The sequence below is a fragment of the Lathyrus oleraceus genome, chromosome 7, assembly GCF_024323335.1.
Source record: "Lathyrus oleraceus cultivar Zhongwan6 chromosome 7, CAAS_Psat_ZW6_1.0, whole genome shotgun sequence".
Classification (NCBI taxonomy): Eukaryota; Viridiplantae; Streptophyta; class Magnoliopsida; order Fabales; family Fabaceae; genus Lathyrus; species Lathyrus oleraceus.
In genome coordinates, this window is record NC_066585.1 from 414,231,036 (window position 1) to 414,252,328 (window position 21,293).

The 21,293-nt window shown below is 38.1% G+C and overlaps 1 protein-coding gene across 1 annotated transcript; it reads right to left on the reverse strand.

Annotated features, from left to right (window-relative positions):
* LOC127104110 (flocculation protein FLO11-like) lies at positions 1 to 1,416 on the reverse strand. Its single transcript, XM_051041317.1, has 2 exons — positions 475 to 1,416; positions 1 to 198 (listed from the first exon to the last, which is right to left on the reverse strand). The coding sequence occupies exons 1-2, from the start codon at positions 1,414 to 1,416 to the stop codon at positions 1 to 3; spliced, it is 1,140 nt and encodes a 379-aa protein (XP_050897274.1).
* Between the last annotated feature and the right edge of the window lie 19,877 nt (positions 1,417 to 21,293).

Here is a 21,293-nt window from a genome sequence, read left to right on the forward strand (position 1 = left end):
TTAAAGAGTCTTTAGAACCAGAGGGACAAAAGTGGAGGACTCCCCCTGAGTCAGAGCATCTTGTTCTACCCTGGTGGCAGACTCTTCAGCAAGGCGTGCTTCAGCTTCAGCGGCAGCTTTGGCTTCAGCTTCAGCGGCGACTTTGGCTTCAACTTCAGCAGAAGCAGTGGCATCAGCTAGAGCTTTGGCTTCAGCTTCCTTGATCCTTTGCAATTCTGCTTGCTTGGCTTTCTCTTATGCTTCTCTGCGTGCTCGCTCCTCAGCTTCTCTGGCTAGGCGCTCCTGTAGTCTGATCTCAGCGTCTCTGATGAAGTCGTTGCGGACTTGCTCAGAGAGGCCCTTCAGCTTAAAGGCTTCAGAGGTCATCCAACTAATCACTCTGTTCCAGTGAGTCCTTACAGAGGAAGGATCATCACTGATGCCAGAGTTGATGGTCAGAGACTTGACATTGTCAACTGAAGCTTCTACAAACACCATTATTGCTTCCTCAAGGGTTGGAAGGGTGTTTTTAGGTTCAGAGGCTAGGGGTGGAGAAGTAGGAGGGCTTAGGTTGAGTGTGAGAGTTTGTGGTTCAGCGGATGTATTTGGTGGAGGTATGTCAAATTTGGGTGGTTGAGTTTTAGCGTGAGTTGTTTCAGATGGTGGAGGGTCAGATGTGGTTGTGTTTGGTTCTTCTGTGGGTGATGAGGTGACTTCTGGTTCAGGTATGGATTGTGTTGGCTGTTGGGAGGCCAGAGCACGTGTTTGGAGCTGAGCCAGAGTTGGAGAGGGAGGGTCAGATGGTTCAGTATCAGAGGAAAGGTTATAGTAGGGTGGTGATTCTAGAGAAGAGGATGAGGAAGGTGAAGTAGTTTTGTTTAGCATTTCTGCTTCCGAAATAGGTAGAGAGGTGGTGGCTAGGTTAAATTTTTGCGAGGGTTGGTTAGATGGTCTGGTGGTTGAGGGAGGAGTTTCTGAGTTGGTGTAAATGGGTGTTGGTTGAGGGATGGAGGAAGCAATAGGCTTAATTTGTACAGAAGGAGGGAGAGAAACAGACTTACCAGAAGATCCAGTCAGAGGTACTGGAGGTCTTGATCCAGAATATTCTCCCAGCTTCGCTTTCTTCGCCTGCTTCGCCTTCTCAGATGGTCCTCGTGGTCGTTTCATGAAGTCTGGAGGGCGTTCTGGCAGCCAGTCTAAGTTGAAGTCTGAGAACTCAACTCCTTGTTTCCGCAGATCATCTAAGTAATACATGACCACCTTTGGATGGTCGATCTTTGAGAACAGATAGAGTTCATGTGGAATCTTTCTCTGATCTTTAAGAGCTTCCCAAGAGGTGTCCAGAGTTGGTTTGACCCTTACTTGATCTAGAATCCCAATGCTCTTCAGATTGCGGGCGTTCAGAGCTCTTCCAATGTCGATCATCACATCTTCCATGAGTCTGAATTGAATCAGATGATCTACGAGGCCGCTTTCTATCAGGACATCAGAGATGAGTCTGCCCAAGGGAATGTAGTTTCTGGGCTTCATGTTGTTTCTGGTATCTCTCACAGAGTCTCTGAGATACTTGAAGAGGAGTGCAGGGAGGCAGAGCTTTAGACCCTTGTGGATGCAGTACAGAATGCATTTCTGATCTGTGTTGATGTAGTCTAAGGAGTTTGATGTTGGGCGATGATGGATGGTGCCCAAAATGATCTTCAGCCAGACTCAGAGGTTCAGGTGTAGTTCCTTGTTCTTGGAGTGATTGCCTTCAGCGTTCTGTTTGAAGATAGTTGGATTAATCTCTTGGGACAAATATTTTGCCCTAGGATTAATGTTGTAAATTCTCCTTCCTCCATCTTTCTCCATGCAAAGAAGAGCAGCAATGGACTTTTCAGTGATCACCATCTTGACTCCCATAACATATGAGATGATGTAGTGATCGTCAGCGTCAGCGAATCTCCAGAATTCCTTAACCAGGTTTGTGTAAACTGGACCATAGAGACGTTGGAAGTAGTTTCCCCAACCTTGATTCTTCAGTTCTTCAGTGAGGTCAACACCGTTCCTTCGCATGTTTTCAAAATCCACCAGTGATTCAAACAAAACTTCTAGTTTCTCAAAAGTTGTTGCAAGGTTGATATGAGGCTCACGATCAAGAATGTGAGGCTCTTTGTAGATGGGAGTGGAGACGACACCGGTAACAGCTGGGTTTGGGGTGCTTGAACTTGGAGCTTGCTCGTTGGAATTCATCTGTTGAGAGAAGTTATACACTGATTGTTGTTGAGAATCCATGAATGTTGTTGATGAACTGAGTTGAACGTTGAAGAATTTGAATGCACGCTGCAGGAATGCCTTGAGAGAGAAGAGAACTTGCCAGGAGGTTAAGAGTGTTTGTGAGAGTGAAAAGTGTGCAATATGTGAAGAGAAGAGTTTAAATACCCAAATTAGGGCGCATGCAAAACGACACACAAAACAGAGTTTAGCACAAAAACCAAGTATGCACGTTAGAGGGAGAATGATTACAGCTTATAAATGATGTCTAATCCCAATAGTCAGTACACTGCTTGAGGAGATCTCAAGAGACTGTTTCTTGATTACTGCTAGACAGCTTTCTAGAAGTTCCAAGATCAGACGCAAGGTGCTCCACGTGTTTGCTCTATCTGATCTTCAGGAATACCAAAGGGTTGGTTCCTGGAGATTTCTAACTCAGATGACTTCTAACTTGGTAGGAGTATCAGAGTCAGATGCAAAATCCACTTTATTTACATTAGAATCTTATTTTGCTAACTCAGAGGCACATTTTATTCAGGACAATTTTGAATGTTCATATTCTTTAAGATGAAGAGGAATCTATCTTCAGTAAGTGGTTTGGTAAAGATGTCAGCCCATTGATGGTCTGTATCAATGAATTTCAATATTACTACCCCTTTCTGAACATAGTCTCTAATGAAATGATGTTTTATTTCTATGTGCTTAGCTCTGGAGTGCAAAATAGGATTCTTGCTTAAACAAATGGAAATAGTATTGTCACAGAAGATATGAATGTTACTCTCAAAGATTTGAAGATCCTCTAGTTGATTCTTCATCTAGAGCATCTGGGTAGTGCACAGTTATGCTGAAATGTATTCCGCTTCTGCAGTAGACAGGGCTATGGTTGATTGTCTTTTGCTGGCCTAGGATATCAGATTCTTTCCCAAGAGCTGACAATTTCCAAATGTACTTTTTCGTTCCATTCTGTCTCCTGGGTAATCTGCATCACAAAAACCAGATAGTCTATGCTCTGATGTTTTCTCATACAACAAGCCCAGGTTAGGAGTTCTTTTCAGATATCTGAGTATTCTCTTAACTACTGTTAAATGAGATTCTCTAGGATCTGATTGGAATCTGGCATAGAGACAAACACTAAATAGAATATCAGGACGTGTAGCAGTCAGATAAAGAAGAGAGCCTATCATACCACGATAGAGCTTCTGACAAACCGTTTGACTAACTTCTTCTTTTTCAAGAATGCAAGTTGAATGCATGGGTGTCTTAGCAGGTTTGCATTCAGCCATTTCAAATTTCTTCAGAATGTCTTTTATGTATTTACTTTGATGAACGTAGGTGGCTTATGAAGCTTGATTAATTTGAATTCCTAGAAAGAACTTTAGTTCTTGCATTAAGCTCATTTCGAATTCTGCCTGCATTAGCTCAGAGAATTCTTGACATACAGAGGCGTTAGCTGAACCAAAAATGATATCATCAACGTATATCTGGAATATCATGAGATCATTATTAATGTTTTTACAGAAGAGTGTAGAGTCAACTTTCCCTCTGATAAAATCATGTTCTAGAAGAAAATTACTTAATCTTTCATACCACGCTCTGGGAGCTTGTTTTAGTCCATATAAAGATTTTTTAAGTTTAAAAACATGTTCTGGACAATTTGAATTTTCAAAACCTGGAGGTTGGTTGACATACACTTCTTCTGATATATAACCATTAAGAAATGCGCTCTTGACATCCATTTGATACAGTTTGATAGAATGATTTATAGCGAATTAAATAAGTAAGCGAATAGATTCTAACCTGGCGACTGGGGCAAAGGTTTCATTGTAGTCAATGCCTTCTTGTTGACTGTAACCTTGAGCCACCATCCGAGCTTTGTTTCTGACAACTTCTCCTTTCTCATTCAGCTTGTTTCTGAACACCCATCTGGTTCCGATAATGTGAGTGCCTTTAGGTTTAGGAACAAGATCCCAGACGTCATTCTTTGTTAATTGATCTAGCTCTTCTTGCATGGCTAGAACCCAGTTGCTATCTTGAAGTGCCTCATCACAGGAAGTAGGCTCGATCAGAGATACTAGTCCCAGAGGAGTTTCTTCAAGTGCCTTGAAGGTTGACCTAGTTCGGATAGGTTCATCCTTGTTTCTCAGAATCAGCTCTTCAGATATGTTGAGGCGACTTTTAGCTTTCTTTGGGATTGCTGGGGATTTAGTTCCTTCTGAAGTTTGAGTGACAGTTTCTTCAGGTGCTTTTATCTTCTCGTCAGAACCTGCAAGAGTAATCTCCAGATCTGCAAGTTTCTCAACTAGCTTTAACTTTTCAAGGTCAAGCTTATTATCAAATCTGACATGAATTGATTCTTCCACAATTTTGGTTTCTGTATTGTATACTCTGTAGCCTTTAGAGCGTTCTGAGTATCCTAACATAATACCTTTTTGTGCTTTAGAATCAAACTTGTTCAGATGTTCTTTAGTATTTAGAATAAAGCAGGAACATCCAAAAGGATGAAAATAAGAAATGTTGGGTTTTCTTCCTTTACACAGTTCATAGGGAGTCTTCTCCAGAATAGGTCTTATGGAGATTCTATTCTGAATATAACACGTTGTATTTACTGCTTCAGCCCAAAAGTGCTTAGCCACATTTGTTTCATTGATCATGGTTCTGGCCATCTCTTGGAGTGTCCTATTCTTCCTCTCTACAACTCCATTTTGTTGTGGAGTTCTAGGGCAGGAGAAATCATGGGATATTCCGTTAGAGTCAAATAATTCCTCAAAAAAATTATTTTCAAATTCCTCATCATGATCACTTCTGACTCTGATGATTTTATAGTCAAATTTGTTTTGCACTTTGGAACAGAAACTAGTGAATACAGAGTGAGACTCACTCTTGTGCTTTAAGAATTTTACCCATGTCCAGCGACTAAAATCATCAACAATAACTAGTCCATATTTCTTCCATTGACTGATGTTGTTTTCACAGGACCAAATAAATCAATGTGAAGAAGTTCCAGAGGCTTAGAGTTAGAAACAATATTTTTCTTTTTAAAAGATGATTTTGAAAATTTTCCTTTCTGGCATGCTTCACATAGAGCATCTGAAGAAAACTTCAACTTAGGTAGACCTCTGACTAACTCGAGTTTATTTAGCTGAGATAACTTTCTCATGCTAATGTGGCCCAAGCGTCTATGCCATACCCATTGCTCTTCATGAATAGACATCAAACATTTTACATTTTGTTCTTTTAAATCCGAAAGGTTTATTTTATAAATATTGTTTTTCCTCTTGCCAGTGAATAGGACAAATCCATTGTTTTGATTTATGGCTTTACATGTTTTTTGATTGAAGATTACATCATACCCGTTATCACTTAATTGGCTTATTGATAACAGATTATGCATTAATCCTTCTACATAGAGAACATCAGATATAGAGGGAAGAGTACCATTACCAATAGTTCCGGAGCCTCTGATCCTTCCTTTCTGATCTCCTCCGAAGCCTACGAACCCAGCATCTTGAAGTTCCAGGTTTTGGAACATATACTTTATTCCCGTCATGTGTCGCGAGCATCCAGAGTCCAGGTACCATGACTGGTGTTTTAACTCTGCTGCATAAGATATCTGCAACATAAACAATCTTATCCTTTGGTACCCAGAATCTTTTGGGTCCTTTGTGATTAGTTTTCCCAGAGTTTCTTAACACATTGGGTTTTCTAGCATTATTAAATCGTTGTGCTTGTGTATGTGTATAGTGATAGGAAAATGGAGATTTAGGTTGGTCATTAGTAGAAGTTTTATCTTCACTAGGATCATACCTAATTCCTCTTCTATTGTTCTGACTGACCCCATAAATCATGGATGCCATTCTGCTCCTCTCTATCCCATTTTTAAAAAACTTTTGAAAAGATTTTTCATATTCATAAATTATTGTGTTTGAAGTTTGTGGAGCTTGAGATAACGCTTCTTCAAGTTTTGAGCAATTTTTCTTTGTTGAATCTCTTTCTAATATCAAGGTTCTGTTTTCATCTTTTAGTTCTAAAATTGTTATCTCAAGTTTACCACATTCTTCTAGTGTTTCTTCAAGCACACCTTTTATAGCTTTAAATTTTTGTTTGAGTTTCTGATATGAGTTTAGAGTTTTAGATAGGCATGATTCTAGGTCAAATCGAGAAAGTTCAGAAAATACCTCTTCAGATTCAGATTCTTCATCTGAAGTATTCTTGGAGGTGGTAGCCATGAGTGTCACATTTGCCTGTTCATCAGAGTCTGATTTTGATGAGTCAGATTCACTGTCGTCCCAGGTAGCCATCAGTCCTTTTTTGGTTCTGAAAGAATTTTTCTTGAAGTTCTCTTTTCTGGAACTATCTTTCTTCAACTTGGGACATTCATTTCTGTAATGACCTGTTTCCTTACATTCATAACACATAACATCTTTGTTAGATTTACCTTTTGAAGTTGATTCTGATCGATCTCCTTTGGATCTTGGTTTTCTGAAGTTATTATTACTTTTCCTCTAGAGTTGTTTTACTCTTCTGGTCAGAAGAGATAATTCTTCCTCATCGTCAGAATCTTCCTTTTCAGAGTCGTCAATGTCTTCTTCTTCAGCCTGGAAAGCTTTGTTTCTATCAGACTTGCGCCTTTCTGATCTGGACTTTAGTGCTACAGACTTGATCTTCTTCTGAGGCTCATCTTCCTCCAGTTCTATCTCATGACTTCTGAGTGAACTGACAAGTTCTTCAAGGCTGATGTTGTTTAGATCCTTTGATAGCTTTAAGGCTGTGACCACGGGTCTCCATTTCTTTGGCAAGCTTCTGACTATCTTTTTGACATGGTCCGCAGTTGTATATCCTTTATCTAGCACTTTGAGACCTGCAATTAAAGTTTGAAATCTAGAAAACATTACCTCTACAGCTTCATCATCCTCCATTTTGAAGGCTTCATATTTCTGAATTAGAGCCAGAGCCTTTGTTTCTTTGACTTGAGAGTTTCCTTTATGAGTCATCCTCAGGGAGTCAAGTATTTCTTTAGCTGTTTCCCTGCTGGTGATTTTTTCATACTCATTGTAGGATATGGCATTGAGAAGTATCGTTCTGGCTTTGTGATGATTCTTGAATTCACGCTTCTAATCATCTGTCATTTTTCTTCTGGGAATGGCAACTCCAACATCTGTTACCGGTGGTATGTAACCAATTGTGACAATGTCCCAGAGATCAGCGTCGTAACCCAGAAAGAAGCTTTCAATTTTGTCTTTCCAGTAATTGAATTTCTCTCCATCAAAGACTGGAGACTTAACGTTGTAACTATCTCTTTCATTGTTGTTGGCCATAGTTTTTCTCGTTCTGGATCTCTCTACACTGTTAAGTGTTTGATTAGAAAATCAATAACAGAGCCGAAGCTCTGATACCAATTGAAGGTGAGAAAAACAAGAAAGGGGGGTTTGAACTGTTTTAGAAAATAAAAGCTTTTTCAAAAATAAAAACACAAAATTTTATACTGGTTCGCTTAGAAAACAAAGCTACTCCAGTCCACCCGACCAAGGTGATTTCACCTTCAAAAAGGACTTAATCCACTAATCTTGAAAGATTACACAACCAATCGTCTAAGAGAAAGATCTCTTAGTCCTCTCAAGTATGCAGACTACGTAGAGTCACTTGAGGAACAAAAGCAATTTAGCAAAATAAATTTGTAACAGAAGGTGCTTCTAGAAGTAAGCAAGTATTACAAGAAAAATATTGGAGCAAGAGTTTTCACGTATGAGCAGCAGCTCGTGAAAATTGAGAGAGAAAATATGAATTACTTTTTCTATGCGTTGTTGTTTTTTTTTTCTCTCAATGAGGTAGGATGTCCTTTATATAGTGGTGAGAAGGACCGTTGGAGTGATGACAGGAATATTTGTCTTTGATGAGCATTCAATGTCATTACTTCTGTGTTTCTTGCCATAACCAATTTGTCTCCCTGAATAACTTCTTTCTTAAAATACTTCATTTCCATATTGAGAAATTCTTTCCGTTACTCTTTTTGGATTTGGTGAATCTTCATCAGAGTCTTGTTATATCAGAGTCATGCGTCAGAGGAAGATTATGTTAAAGTTTCATCAGAGCTTCTCAGAGTACTAGCCTTCTAGATCATCAGAACTCAGACCAGTAGTTGTTAGAGCTTTTGGTTTCTTTTTACTGTCTTGCTTTGCTCATATTCAGAACTTCTTGGGCGTACTTCTTCCTCAGATGCGTCTGATCTTCTAGCACTTTGTATCTGATCAGTGTTTGTATCTGGTAAAATGATCAGAGTCCTTTGTTGCTGTTCAGAGTCCTGCATACTGAGAAAAATTTCGTTAGGGTGCCATTTTTGGTTTCAGCCTTTGTTATCATCAAAATCCTGGAATTCTATTGTAGAACTAATTTTGTTCTTACACTCTTGGCCAATGACTTCTCATGGATCATTAGCTAGTTGATTCATCAATGACCTTGTGTCAGATGAATCAACATAGGCTTGATTGAGATAGGCACATCCTCTCTTGTTTTTGTGTGTGGTATGCTTTAGGAGTTTGGTCTTGGATACTGTCATACCCCAAAATTTGCCTGTTAATTTTTATGATAAATTGATTCATGCATGACATTCATTTCACATTTGCATTCATTCATTAACATACATTCTCATATAAATTATAAATTTTAATTTATTTATTATGTGATACAGATATAAAAAATAATAATAGTTTTGGTTATCTGTATGATATAAATAAATTATATATATATAAATAAAATAGTTTTAATTTAATGATAAATAAAAATAGATTTGAATTTTAATTGTATAATTAAAATTTTAAATTAATTTTATTTGTTAAAGCTCATTAAATTATAATAATATTTTTTTATAATTTAGTGACTCATGTTCCATTTATTCATTATTTATAAATAGTATTTATTTAGTAATTCACGTTTTTTACTTAATAAAATTTATTTATAAGAGTAACATTTTTTAAGCCCATAAATTATAAAATAATTTTGGTTGATATAAGTAAGAATAATTTTGATTTTTTTTTAGATGATGAAAGTAAAAATAGAAATAGGTTTAAATTTTAATTCAATTATGTAACTAAAATTTAAATTAATTTTTATTTAAATTATTCATTATTTATAATAATATATGTATTTAATAAATATTTAGCAAGGTTAAACCCTAACTCTCCTAAAGTATAAGAAGGGATCCAAATATTTAGCAAGGTTAAACCCTAACTCTCCTAAAGTATAGGAAGGGATCCAAATAGTTAGCAAGGTTAAACCCTAAAGTATAGGAAGGGATCCAAATATTTAGCAAGGTTAAACCCTAATCCACACCATTATAAATACTTCATATGGCTGCAACGAGAGGGAGGAAAGAGGAAAAAGAGGAGACATACGGCAGAAGAAGATACACAAGGCAAGGCAGAAGCAAGAAGATTCACGGGCAGGGAAAAGAGAAGCAACCATCAAGCATTCATAGCCTGAATAAGAACAATACACATACAGTGAGCAAGCTAGAAGAATCAAATCCCCAGTAAGTGTTCATTAGGGAATTTGCATCCAGCATGATTACCTTGCAATACTCCTTAATTCATGCATGAATAATATTGGTTTAATATATATATTGAGATGATGTATTCATGGTTTGGTGGATGTTGATATTGCTTTATTCAAGTATGCATCTGTTCTTGATATGTCATAGCATGTTGGAGAAATTCTGTTTGCATGATTAAAGAATTATATCTGACATTTAATTATTATTATATGAGTGTAGTTTCTAGCATGATTATGTTTATTTCACATGTTGTCATCTATACCTATAGATAAAGGGGATACAACTATTTGGAATGACCTATTTTTCTCCTGATTTTACCCTTAGATTTTTTAATTCTTTTTATCCAATAATAATATGTGGCACTCATACCATCCTACACTTATGAAACAGTTTAACAAAATATTTCACTTTATAACTTCTCACGTTTTTATTGCTACAAAATAAGAATAACAGTTACAACATATACGAATAGCAGTTACAACATATAGGAAATGACAGTTTAATTTTAAATAATGGATGCATTGGCTACACGCATAAAATCTAAGTGTAAATGGGAGTTTTTGTGACATCACCAAAATATTTCTTTAACTTCTCAATATCAATGTTCTTATTATTGACTGCTACAAAAACAATTACCAACCATATTTACCTTTCACCATAACATAAACCTTCATCTCTCACGTGAACCACCACCAACAACGATTTTTATTTTTTTCATTTCCTCCGGTTACAGCAACAACCAAAAGCACTGCTGAACTTCCGACATCACCGTTGAACTTCCGACATCACCGTTGATACATCCAACGACCAACCTTCGCGATTGAACTGCCTTGCCATAAACTTCTTGAAGGTGCGTGAAATTCTAACTTCTATCTATGACTTCTTTGCTTTATGTGTTTCGAAAGCAACACTGGAATTTTCGTTAGGATTCGTTCATATTTGTATAATCAATTTTTTTCACTTATTTATAGTCCTCCATTATGCAATTGTGAAAGTGGAAAAGAAAAGTGCATTAACAAAAAGAAAGAAGGTTCAAAGTTTATGGTGTGAGATTTGTCATATTAGCACTTTTTCAAAAATGGTGATGTTCATATATTTAGGTACTCATGTAAATATCACATGTAAACATTATAAAAGTTATAAAGTTACACCTTTTATGACTTCTTATATGTAAAAATATATGAACGGGACAAACATTATAGAAGTTACTTTATGAAACGTGTAATTATTATAGAAAAAACATTAAGAAATTAGTAACTTCTATATAGTGGTATATTAATTAATTATAATTATGATGTTTTTAATTATTACGTTTTAATTAAAACGTTTAAAATAACCAATTACGTATAATTATGATTATTTACACAGAGTTTATAAAACATGTTTAATAATTATTTTTCTGTAATTAAAACGTTTAAAATAACCAATTATTTATTGATGTTTACACGTTTATAATTATGATGTTTTTAATAGTTACTAATTTATAAACTCTATATTATATTAATTAAAAAGCATTAAGAAATTAGTACCACTTTGTATGTTTATATATTTAGGTACTCATGTACCGGTTATTTTTAATAACCATGTTTTACTAATTAGTACCTTCGGACAAATTATTTAAAATACCTTTCACATAATTATTTGGACGGGACAAACATTATAGAAGTTATTTTAATAATTAATTAATAATTAAAAGAGACAAAATTTCATATGAGTACCTTCGGACAAAAGACCACCTATATATTTAGGTAACGGCCTAAACAAAATGCAACGGACAGAATCCACAACTGATTTAGTGGGGGTGTGATGTTCACAACTTAAATTGATTTAATGGAATGACATACTATAATAATTTAATTCAGTGCCTGGAGATCTTTGACAGTTTGTTCAACGGACAGAATCCACAACTTATTTAGAGGGGTTCGCTAGGCGAAGGATTTGCTCGCCTAGCGAGCAAGCCAGTTTGGGCCATTTTCTGGATTTGGCCATCTGTGTGCTGGGCCTTTGTTCTTTTGAGATTAATGCCTTGCAAAATAAGTTGGGGTGCCTTAAAAAATGCCTTGTAATGTTAACGGGCAAATTTTGGGGTATGACAGCTGCCCCTGTTCAATATTCTTGAACCGAGAGAGTTAGAATGGTATGTACGCCATTCGTGGTCTGGACGTGGAAGATTATTGAACATTAGAATGCCCCAAAAATTTGCACTTGTTAATCAGAAGTTATTCCTGATGGAGATGGGCTTAAAGATGCCGTCCAGGAAGTTTGATGATGAAAGACCAGAACGGGTCATACCCTTCTGGGGATAATGGATCGTACGTTAGATCGTATCTGAGTTGCATAATGAGCCGTACGTTAGGCTGTATCTGAAGAAGAAAGTAGTCGTACGCTAGACTACACCCCGGAACGTACCGTACGCTAGGCAGTTTCTGAGGATTTGAAGGTCAGAATGGATCGTACGTTAGATCGTATCTGAGTTGCAGATCCAAATGGGTCGTACGTTAGACCGTATTGGAGTTGCAGAATGAGCCGTACGTTAGGCTGTATCTGAAAAGAAAGTAGTCGTACGCTAGACTACACCTCGGAATGTACCGTACGCTAGGCAGTATCTGAGAGTTTGAAGATCCGAATGGGCCATACGTTAGACCGTATTGGAGTTGCAGAATGAGCCGTACGTTAGGCTGTATCTGAAGAAAAAAGTAGTCGTACGCTAGACTACACCCCGAAATGTACCGTACGCTAGGCAGTATTTGAGGATTTGAAGGTCAGAATGGATCGTACGTTAGATCGTATCTGAGTTGCAGAATGAGCCGTACGTTAGGCTGTATCTGAAGAAGAAAGTAGTCGTACGCTAGACTACACCCCGGAATGTACCGTACGCTAGGCAGTATCTGAGGATTTGAAGGTCAGAATGGATCGTACGTTAGATCGTATCTAAGTTGCAGAATGAGCCATACGTTAGGCTGTATCTGAAGAAGAAAGTAGTCGTACGCTAGACTGCACCCCGGAATGTACCGTACGCTAGGCAGTATCTGAGGATTTGAAGGTCAGAATGGATCGTACGTTGGATCGTATCTGAGTTGCAGAATGAGCCGTACGTTAGGCTGTATCTGAAGAAGAAAGTAGTCGTACGCTAGACTACACCCCGGAATGTACCGTACGCTAGGCAGTATTTGAGGATTTGAAGGTCAGAATGGATCGTACGTTAGATCGTATCTGAGTTGCAGAATGAGCCGTACGTTAGGCTGTATCTGAAGAAGAAAGTAGTCGTACGCTAGACTACACCCCGGAATGTACCGTACGCTAGGCAGTATCTGAGGATTTGAAGGTCCAAATGGGTCGTACGCTAGACCGTATTGGAGTAGTTGAAGGTCAGAATGGATCGTACGTTAGATCGTATCTGAGTTGAAGGAGTCATATATTGAGCTGAGTCAGAATGAGCCGTACGCCAGGCTATATCTGATAGTATTCGCATATGTTGTATTTGCAACGAATATCTGAGATGTAGTCGAATCTTGAATGTAATTGATAAAGATGTCCGTCTGAACGGACCTTTATTTTGACTGTATCAGGAGGATAATTAACCTGAAAAATAAAGTTAGCTTCATGCCATGTCATGATGCATGAGATGTTTTATGCTTATGAAAATAAATGCGAACAATGTATGCATGCGTATGCTGTGAAATGATGTAATGAATGAATTATGCGTCTGAAAATTTTGCCAAGGGAAAATAAATCCCAATATCCTGGTTGGAGATATTTGTATTGATGGCCCTTTCTTAGCAGGGGATACTTGATTTCTGTCTGATGGTGGAAATATTTAACAGAAGCCTGGCTGGGGGGGGGGGGGAGATGACCAATTTGTCCAGTAATGCCAATTGCTTCTGGGGAATAACTGGCTTTGCTGGGGAATAGAATTAGCAACCGGATTCATTGGAATGCATGGTTAGACCTTTCCTCGATCCTGAAGTCTTGTAGTAATTGCTATTTCCGTTTTATGCATGTATTTTTGATAAACATCGATCATATTCAAGTGCATGTATCAATTCAAATTAAATCAATGGACGTTTATGCAAACAAAACAAAGAGAGTAAAACAAAAGCATCTTTTTGGAAATGACATTGTATTGATTTTGAAAGAGGGCCTATAAACAGGCAATTTGAGTACAAGGAGACAGAAATCCTAGTAAGAGGAAATTGTCCAGAAAACAAAGAGAAAGCTATGCAGAAAAAGTCCCATTGATTTCAATTCCACTACTGTCATTATGTCTTCAAGCCTCTCATCTCCCGCTGTCGGATAGAAGCGATTGGCTTGTTTAGTCCCTTTGTCTTGGGTGAAGCAGACCGAGAACGGGACATAGTCATACGCTTTAATCCCTAATTTTTGCATGGACCGCCTTTTCAGGTTTTCAGTCCACCAGGATACCCTTTTTTGCCCAAGCCGCCTTTTCAGGTTTTCGACTTGCCGGGTGTACATGCGTAGTATTTTTTAACTATGTCCGTGTTCATGGGATGCGGGGACTCTTCGTCATCCACTGTAGCAAGCATCATGGCTCCACCAGAGAATACCTTCTTAACTACAAATGGCCCTTCGTATGTGGGAGTCCATTTGCCTTTAGAATCACCTTGTGGTAGAATGATACGCTTTATTACCAAGTCGCCACTTCAGAATTATGGTGTTTTATTTTGAACTGCGTGCAGAGTTCAGTAATCATCTTGTTGTTCAAATTAGCACCATTATCAGTGATAGCTCTTTCAGGAGACAGCAGGTTTCTCAAATGTGTATTTGATAAGATCCATCTTAGAAATCAATAAAGCGGTATGATTCAACATATACTGTCTTAGTCGGCGAGCAGCCCAAGCCAAAGCACAGCAAGCTTTCTCGAGCTGTGAGTATCTTGTTTCACAGTCGGTACCTTTTGCTAAGGTGGTATATTGCATGCTCTTTTCGACCAGACTCGTCATGTTGCCCCAGCACACACCCCATTGCATTTTCTAACACGGTCAAGTACATGATTAGAGGTCCTCCTTCAACTGGTGGCATCAGAATTGAAGGTTCTTGGAGATACTTCTTGATTTTGTCTCAGTAATTTGGAGACGGATTTGCAAGTAGCGGTCAAATGGGAGCTAAATCGGGCGACGCGGTCCAGATTTACGATTTCGATCGATGCCCCATGCGGCTGAATAGTCTTTTCTTCTTGCAGTAGTCTGACAAGCTCTCCAGGTACTTCACAATCTTCCTCACTTCCATCCTCGGCTTGGTAGATCGGATTTTCAAAGTCATAATGAACAGTAGTAGAATTATTATCAACAGGATCCAGAGTGGATATGGGTCTGCGAATTGTTACGTGAGTGTGTGCAAGAAAGCATAGCTTGTTTGAAAAATGACAAGAAAGATAAGGAGCGCAATATTTGAATGCAAAAAGGTCCATTGATTTATTGAATGTGAATATGCTTATGAAAATGACAAAACCTTTAACAAAATTTAATACATTAAAATAAGCAATAACAATTACTCCTGACTAGAGGAAATCAGGATAGTGTCTTTAGCCTTCCAATTGTCGAGTCCGTCACCAATTGTTGGGAAAATCCAGCTATCCAAGTCATAATCGTTATCAGTATCTTCCACAGCATTGACAGTCTCGTCATGATTAGGCAGAGGAGTAATGATGACATTAGGAGTCTCCGGAGGATCAGAGGTAGCCGCCTGTATCTTTCCACTTCGAATGCCGCTTTCAACATGTTCACCTGTTAATATAAGTTCAGTGAAACCCAATGAGGAACTCCTTAATAGATGGCTGTAGAATGGGCCAGTCAGTGTGCTCATGAACATGTCCACTAACTCTCTGTCAGTCAGAGGAGGTTTGACTCTGCCAGCCAAATCTCTCCATTTTTGAGCATATTCTTTGAAGCTTTCTTTAGATCCCATAGTCATATTCTGCAACTGTAACCGAGTAGGTGCTAATTCAGAATTATACTGGTAATGCTTGTAGAAAGCTGTCGCTAAGTCAGCCCAGGTGTGGATGTCAGAGCTCTCGAGATGATAGTACCATTCTAACTGTGTGCCAGACAGACTCTCTTGGAAGAAATGGATCCATAGTTTCCTATTAGTGGTATACGGCTGAATCTTTCTCACATAAGCTCTCAGATGCATCTGAGGACAAGATGCCCCATCATACTTAGTGAAAGCAGGGACCTTGAATTTGCGGGGAATGACCACATCAGAGACCAGACCTAAGCTTTCGAAATCCAGACTGGGCGTCTTTTGACCCTCCATAGCTAGCATGCGTTCTTCCAGCAAGTTATACTTATCATCTTTTGGAGAGTACTGTTCATTTTCATAATCTCCATCGTCGTCCTCATGGTTGAAGAGATCAACATTCTTCTCCTCCGAATCATTCTCTGTCTCCTCTTCTTGATCCTTCGGAATTCTAATCTTGACTCCTGCAGCCTGTCCCTTAAGCCTTCTTCCCGGGTTAATGTAACTCACAGGTTTCTTGTCTTTTTTCTTCTCGAGCAAGAGAGCCTTCAGTTCCTCCTGCCCCTTGGATAAGCTCAAGGTCATCTCCTGGAATTGAGCACTCTGAGCCTGGAGATCTTTGACAGTTTGTTCGAGGTCCATTTTTCTGTTTGGAGGAAAACTGTGAGAACATTGATCCCTTTAGAGTACCTGTTATGCAATGTGATGTTATGCTATGCAATGTATGAAATGTTTTCAATGTTTAAATTCCTTGAAATGGTTAGTACAATGCCACGATGTCATGATGTTATGATGTTATGATGTTATGATGTTATGATGTTATGATGTTATGATGTTAAGTAAATAACAAGCACAAGCAAGTCGCACAACCATCATTCCTAAGTTTAAAGGCTTGCATGAGTTCCATAGGTAAGTACCCTCCCTACTGAAGTTTGGTTGGTTCAACCTGTCCTAGAATAGTAACCGGGTTCTAGAAGGATCTCAAATCATTGACCTTCCTTTAAGTCCACTTCAGTGGAACACCAAGTGGTTGACCGAAGCTTCCCTAAAGTCCAATCTCAAAGAGTGTAGTATCGAGTCTCAACCAACCTCAGTCGGAACCGAAGTCAGTTATCTCACTACTTTCTAATGGCTAGGATGAGTCAATTAGGGTTCTAAAGGTCTGGTTAATGCTTTGATGACACCACGCGGGAGCCAAATTTTTCCTCAAGTAAACATGAAGAACATCAGGACATCCAAAGTGTCGCATTAACCGTAGCCATCATTTTGACCATTCCAGTATACGCCGGATAGTCGCGATGATCTCTTGCTACTTACCTAAGGTACACTAGATCCGGGTGTAGGATCTTTCACTCAAGCATAAAATACCCAAGCAATCCCTTAAAAGTAAATCAGACAATTTGAATAAATGATCTTGTTTTTTAAGGTAACCTCTCTTTTTAAGTGTCCCCAGCAGAGTCGCCAGTTCTGTCATACGGTGAACTGACTTCGTGTGTTTTTGCTTTGGAAAGCAAATATCGCGGATAGCAAGAGTCGCCACCGACTTTTCTTTTATCCAATAAGGAAAGGTGGAAAAGAACAGGAAAGACCTTTAATTAGATTTTGGGTTCGGGAGGTACATTATACAAAGGGAAGGTGTTAGCACCCTTTGTATCCATGGTTATCCATGGGCTCTTAATTGCTTGATCACTTATATTATTTTTCTTGTCTGAAAAAGTGTTCGTGAATTGTTTAGAAAATGTTTTGAAAAAAAGAGAATTTAACCTTGTAATGATTCTCGTATGAATGTATACAAAGTGGTTATCTCGTTTAGTTTTGAAAATGGTTTAGAAAAATATAACTCAGTAATGATTCTAGTATGAATGTATACCAAGTGGTGATTTCCTAGTATTTGTGAAGTGTGAAAAGTATTTTTAAATTGTGAGTAAGCAATTAAGAGTTATACCTACCCTAGGTCTTGATGGGCATTTCCTATCCTTGTGAGGGTAAAACCGTCCTTATTATTGAAAAATAAGTAGTTTTATCCTTTGGATGTAAAAGGGTCATCGTAGGGTCATCGATTGGTCATTGAAAGCAACGGTTGTAAGGATACCTTAGCATTCGAAGGGACTATCATCATTTAACCGTAGGCTACACCGAAGGGTCATCGAGGGACAAAATCATATATTCGAAGGCAACATCCGAGGGGCTATGATTTATTTTAAAGGGACATGATGTTTAATCGAAGGGTCTTGGCTAAGGGTATCCCCACATTCGCGGGACATGACCGTAATACCGTAAGGCAACAAAGAGAGGTCCAAGATCACATATTCAAAGGCAATATTTTGCAATTAAGTATTTAAGATGAATTTCCACATTAAAATTAATTAGGCAATTAGGATGAATCTCCACATTAAAATTAATTAGGCAATTAGGATGAATCTCCACATCAAAATTAAGTAATTCAGCATCCATCTCCATAAGGGTATCCCACAAATAAAGTGGAATACCTAGCCGGCCGTTTCTTCGGGAATATGTAAGCCTTTACACAATTCAGCACACGGGTTAGAACATCGAGATAAAGTACAATTGAAAATTGCACCACAAAATAAACACAACGGTCATAAGGTCAGGCCAAATAATGCAGAATTATAAGAAATCTTGATTAGATAAACATAAGGCAGAACAGAAAAGAAACAAAACAGCCACTGTCCCGTTCGCTCCTGCTTCGCCTAGCGAAGGCTTAGCGAGTGCTCGCTACAGGCTCGCTTAGCGATGTGCTAGCGAGCGGCTACGGGTTTTGAGTTTGATAGCAGCATGATCTTCGGAACCCTGAACTTTATGGCATTTAATTACAGGAATAGCATAGACAAACATTCAGGATATTCAGGCATACTTAAATTCACATGTGAAATCAAATTACATATCCGAAAATTTACTCATGATGTCTTATGTATGTAGAGATTACCGATTAAAAGCATAAAACAGTAGTGATGCGCAAACCTGTTTGCAACTAAGCTGCGACGTTGAAGGGACTGACCACTCTTGGTATCGGATGGAGTTGGGGCGGAGGTAACTTCGGTGCGGATGAGCGGCCTTCAGGGTTTCTTTACTCGGAATTCTCTGAGTTAGCCTCCAGGGTTTCTATGCCAGGGTTTCTGTCCGTCTTCGTCTGTCCATTTTCGTGACTGAAGTGTCGGTATTTATAGTGATTGTGGTGACCTAATGGGCTCAGAATGAAGCCCAGAATTTTCTGATATCCGCAAGCTTCGCTAGGCGAGCGGTATAGCGAGGGGTTCGCTAGGCGAAGGATTTGCTCGCCTAGCGAGCAAGCCAGTTTGGGCCATTTTCTGAATTTGGCCATCTGTGTGCTGGGCCTTTGTTCTTTTGAGATTAATTCCTTGCAAAATAAGTTGGGGTGCCTTAAAAAATGCCTTGTAATGTTAACGGGCAAATTTTGGGGTATGACAGCTGCCCCTGTTCAATATTCTTGAACCGAGAGAGTTAGAATGGTATGTACGCCATTCGTGGTCTGGAGGTGGAAGATTATTGAACATTAGAATGCCCCAAAAATTTGCACCCTCATATCTTATTTTATGTATTTAAACCCTCATATCGTAATTGCACATCACCTAATCAACGAAACAACACGAGTCAATCCGATACAGGTATAAGTGATATAGTTCTAAGTATGCGAGTATTAATTTTTACAAATGTATATATATTAATTATTATTTTTGTATCAGATGATATGGATGTTGATGAAGCTTTGGAGGATGCAGTAAAATCATATGTTAACATGGACGCCAGAGAAAATGGTGCATTATCACGTCGTCCTCAAGGTATGTTCGTAAAAAATTTGCTTCAAATAAATATAGCCTTTGCTCATGTGACGTAAAATTTAAAATCATGCAATATTAAAATATAATAATTGAGGCATCTTGCATATATATTTTATTTGTATTTTAGATTTTAGATAATATTTAGTAATCAATATCAAACTCCTGCATGTAGAATCAGGACATGCTTTTCGAGCAAAGCACAATATTGCTCGAAATTTCAAAAATAATATGATGATGGCAAAATCCCCGTTGCCTCATCCATTTACCTGTAGACACTGCAATGCAAGACTGTTTCATCATGAATCACGTGACACGTGTTGTAATGGTGGAAAGGTATCATTCTCACGAGTTGATGCTCCTATAGAATTGCAACAATTATTTTTGTATGGTTCAGCTGAAGGAAAACATTTTAGGCAACATATTCAAAGTTATAACCATGTGCTTTCATTCACTTCAATTGGTGTTCATGTTGATGAGAATATTCTTGCATCTGGTCGTGGTATATACACATTTCGTGCTCAAGGTGCTTTTTACCATAACATAGGAGGTTTCTATCCAAATGAGGGTGTCAGGCCGCGTTTCTTACAACTATACATCTACGACACCGATAATGAGCTACATAATAGAATGCAGGAAAATCCACAGTTGCACCAAAATGTAGTTCACAAATTACAGAAAATGCTCCATCAGTTTAATCCTTTTGTAATTAGGTTCAAGCAACTTTCAATACTTCCAAATATCAGTGTATGTAGCCTCATACTTAAGGAGCGTCCAAGTAATCACCATCAATACAATCTTCCAACTGTTGAACAAGTTGCGGCAATTATTGTTGGATGTGATGCAGATTCTATGGATTATGGAAGGGATATTAATGTCATTCGTTGTGATGGAAATCTCAAGAATGTTCAAGAGACAAAGGGATATTATGATCCTTTGCAATACCCTATATTGTTTCCATTTGGGACGCATGGTTGGGACATCAACACAACAAATTGCAATGGACGAAGAGTGTCATGTCGAACACATTACAGTTACATGCTTCAGGTAAATTTGGATTAATTTTAGTAGATAATCTACTTAGCTAAGTGTTGTTTAAAAAACTTTACATTTAACACCGACATTTTTTTCAATCAACTGTAGATTCGCCCAAATGATCAATCAATGTTGTTAAATGAGGGTCGACTGTTGCAACAATATGTTATAGACAATTATGTCAAAATTGAATCAGGGAGATTAAGGTGGATTAAAGAGCACCAAAGTGATATACGTTCTGAATTGTACCAAGGTTTACATGATGCTTTGCATGTTGGTGAAACTAATGTAGGTACAAATTCATATAGCATAAATATACAATTTTAGATTAATAATTAGTTGTACTTCTAATGCTAATAATTCATATATTCTAACACTAATGCATTTCATGAATCATCGTAGAGAACATTGGAAAAAGAACAATATTGCCATCATCATTAATTGGCGGTCGTCGAGACATGACACAACGTTATGAAGATGGCATGGCTATTGTTCTTAATGGCGGTAAACCAGATATTTTTCTAACAATGACATGAAATCCTTCTTGGAGTGAGATAACATCAGAACTTTTGCCTTTTCAAACACCACAAGATCATCCAGATTTGCTAACAAGAATATTTCGTTCGAAATTTGAGAAATTGAAGGATGATGTTATTAATAAAGGAGTCTTGGGTAAAGTTAAAAGCTAC

Bases quoted from the DNA above. Each gene is read 5' to 3' on its own strand.
- LOC127104110 (XM_051041317.1), bottom strand. From the start codon at position 1,416: ATGGAAGATGTGATGATCGACATTGGAAGAGCTCTGAACGCCCGCAAT. The intron at 199-474 runs GTGTTTGTAGAA...CAAAGGATCAAG, and splicing joins CCCTTGAGGAAGCAATAATG to GAAGCTGAAGCCAAAGCTCT.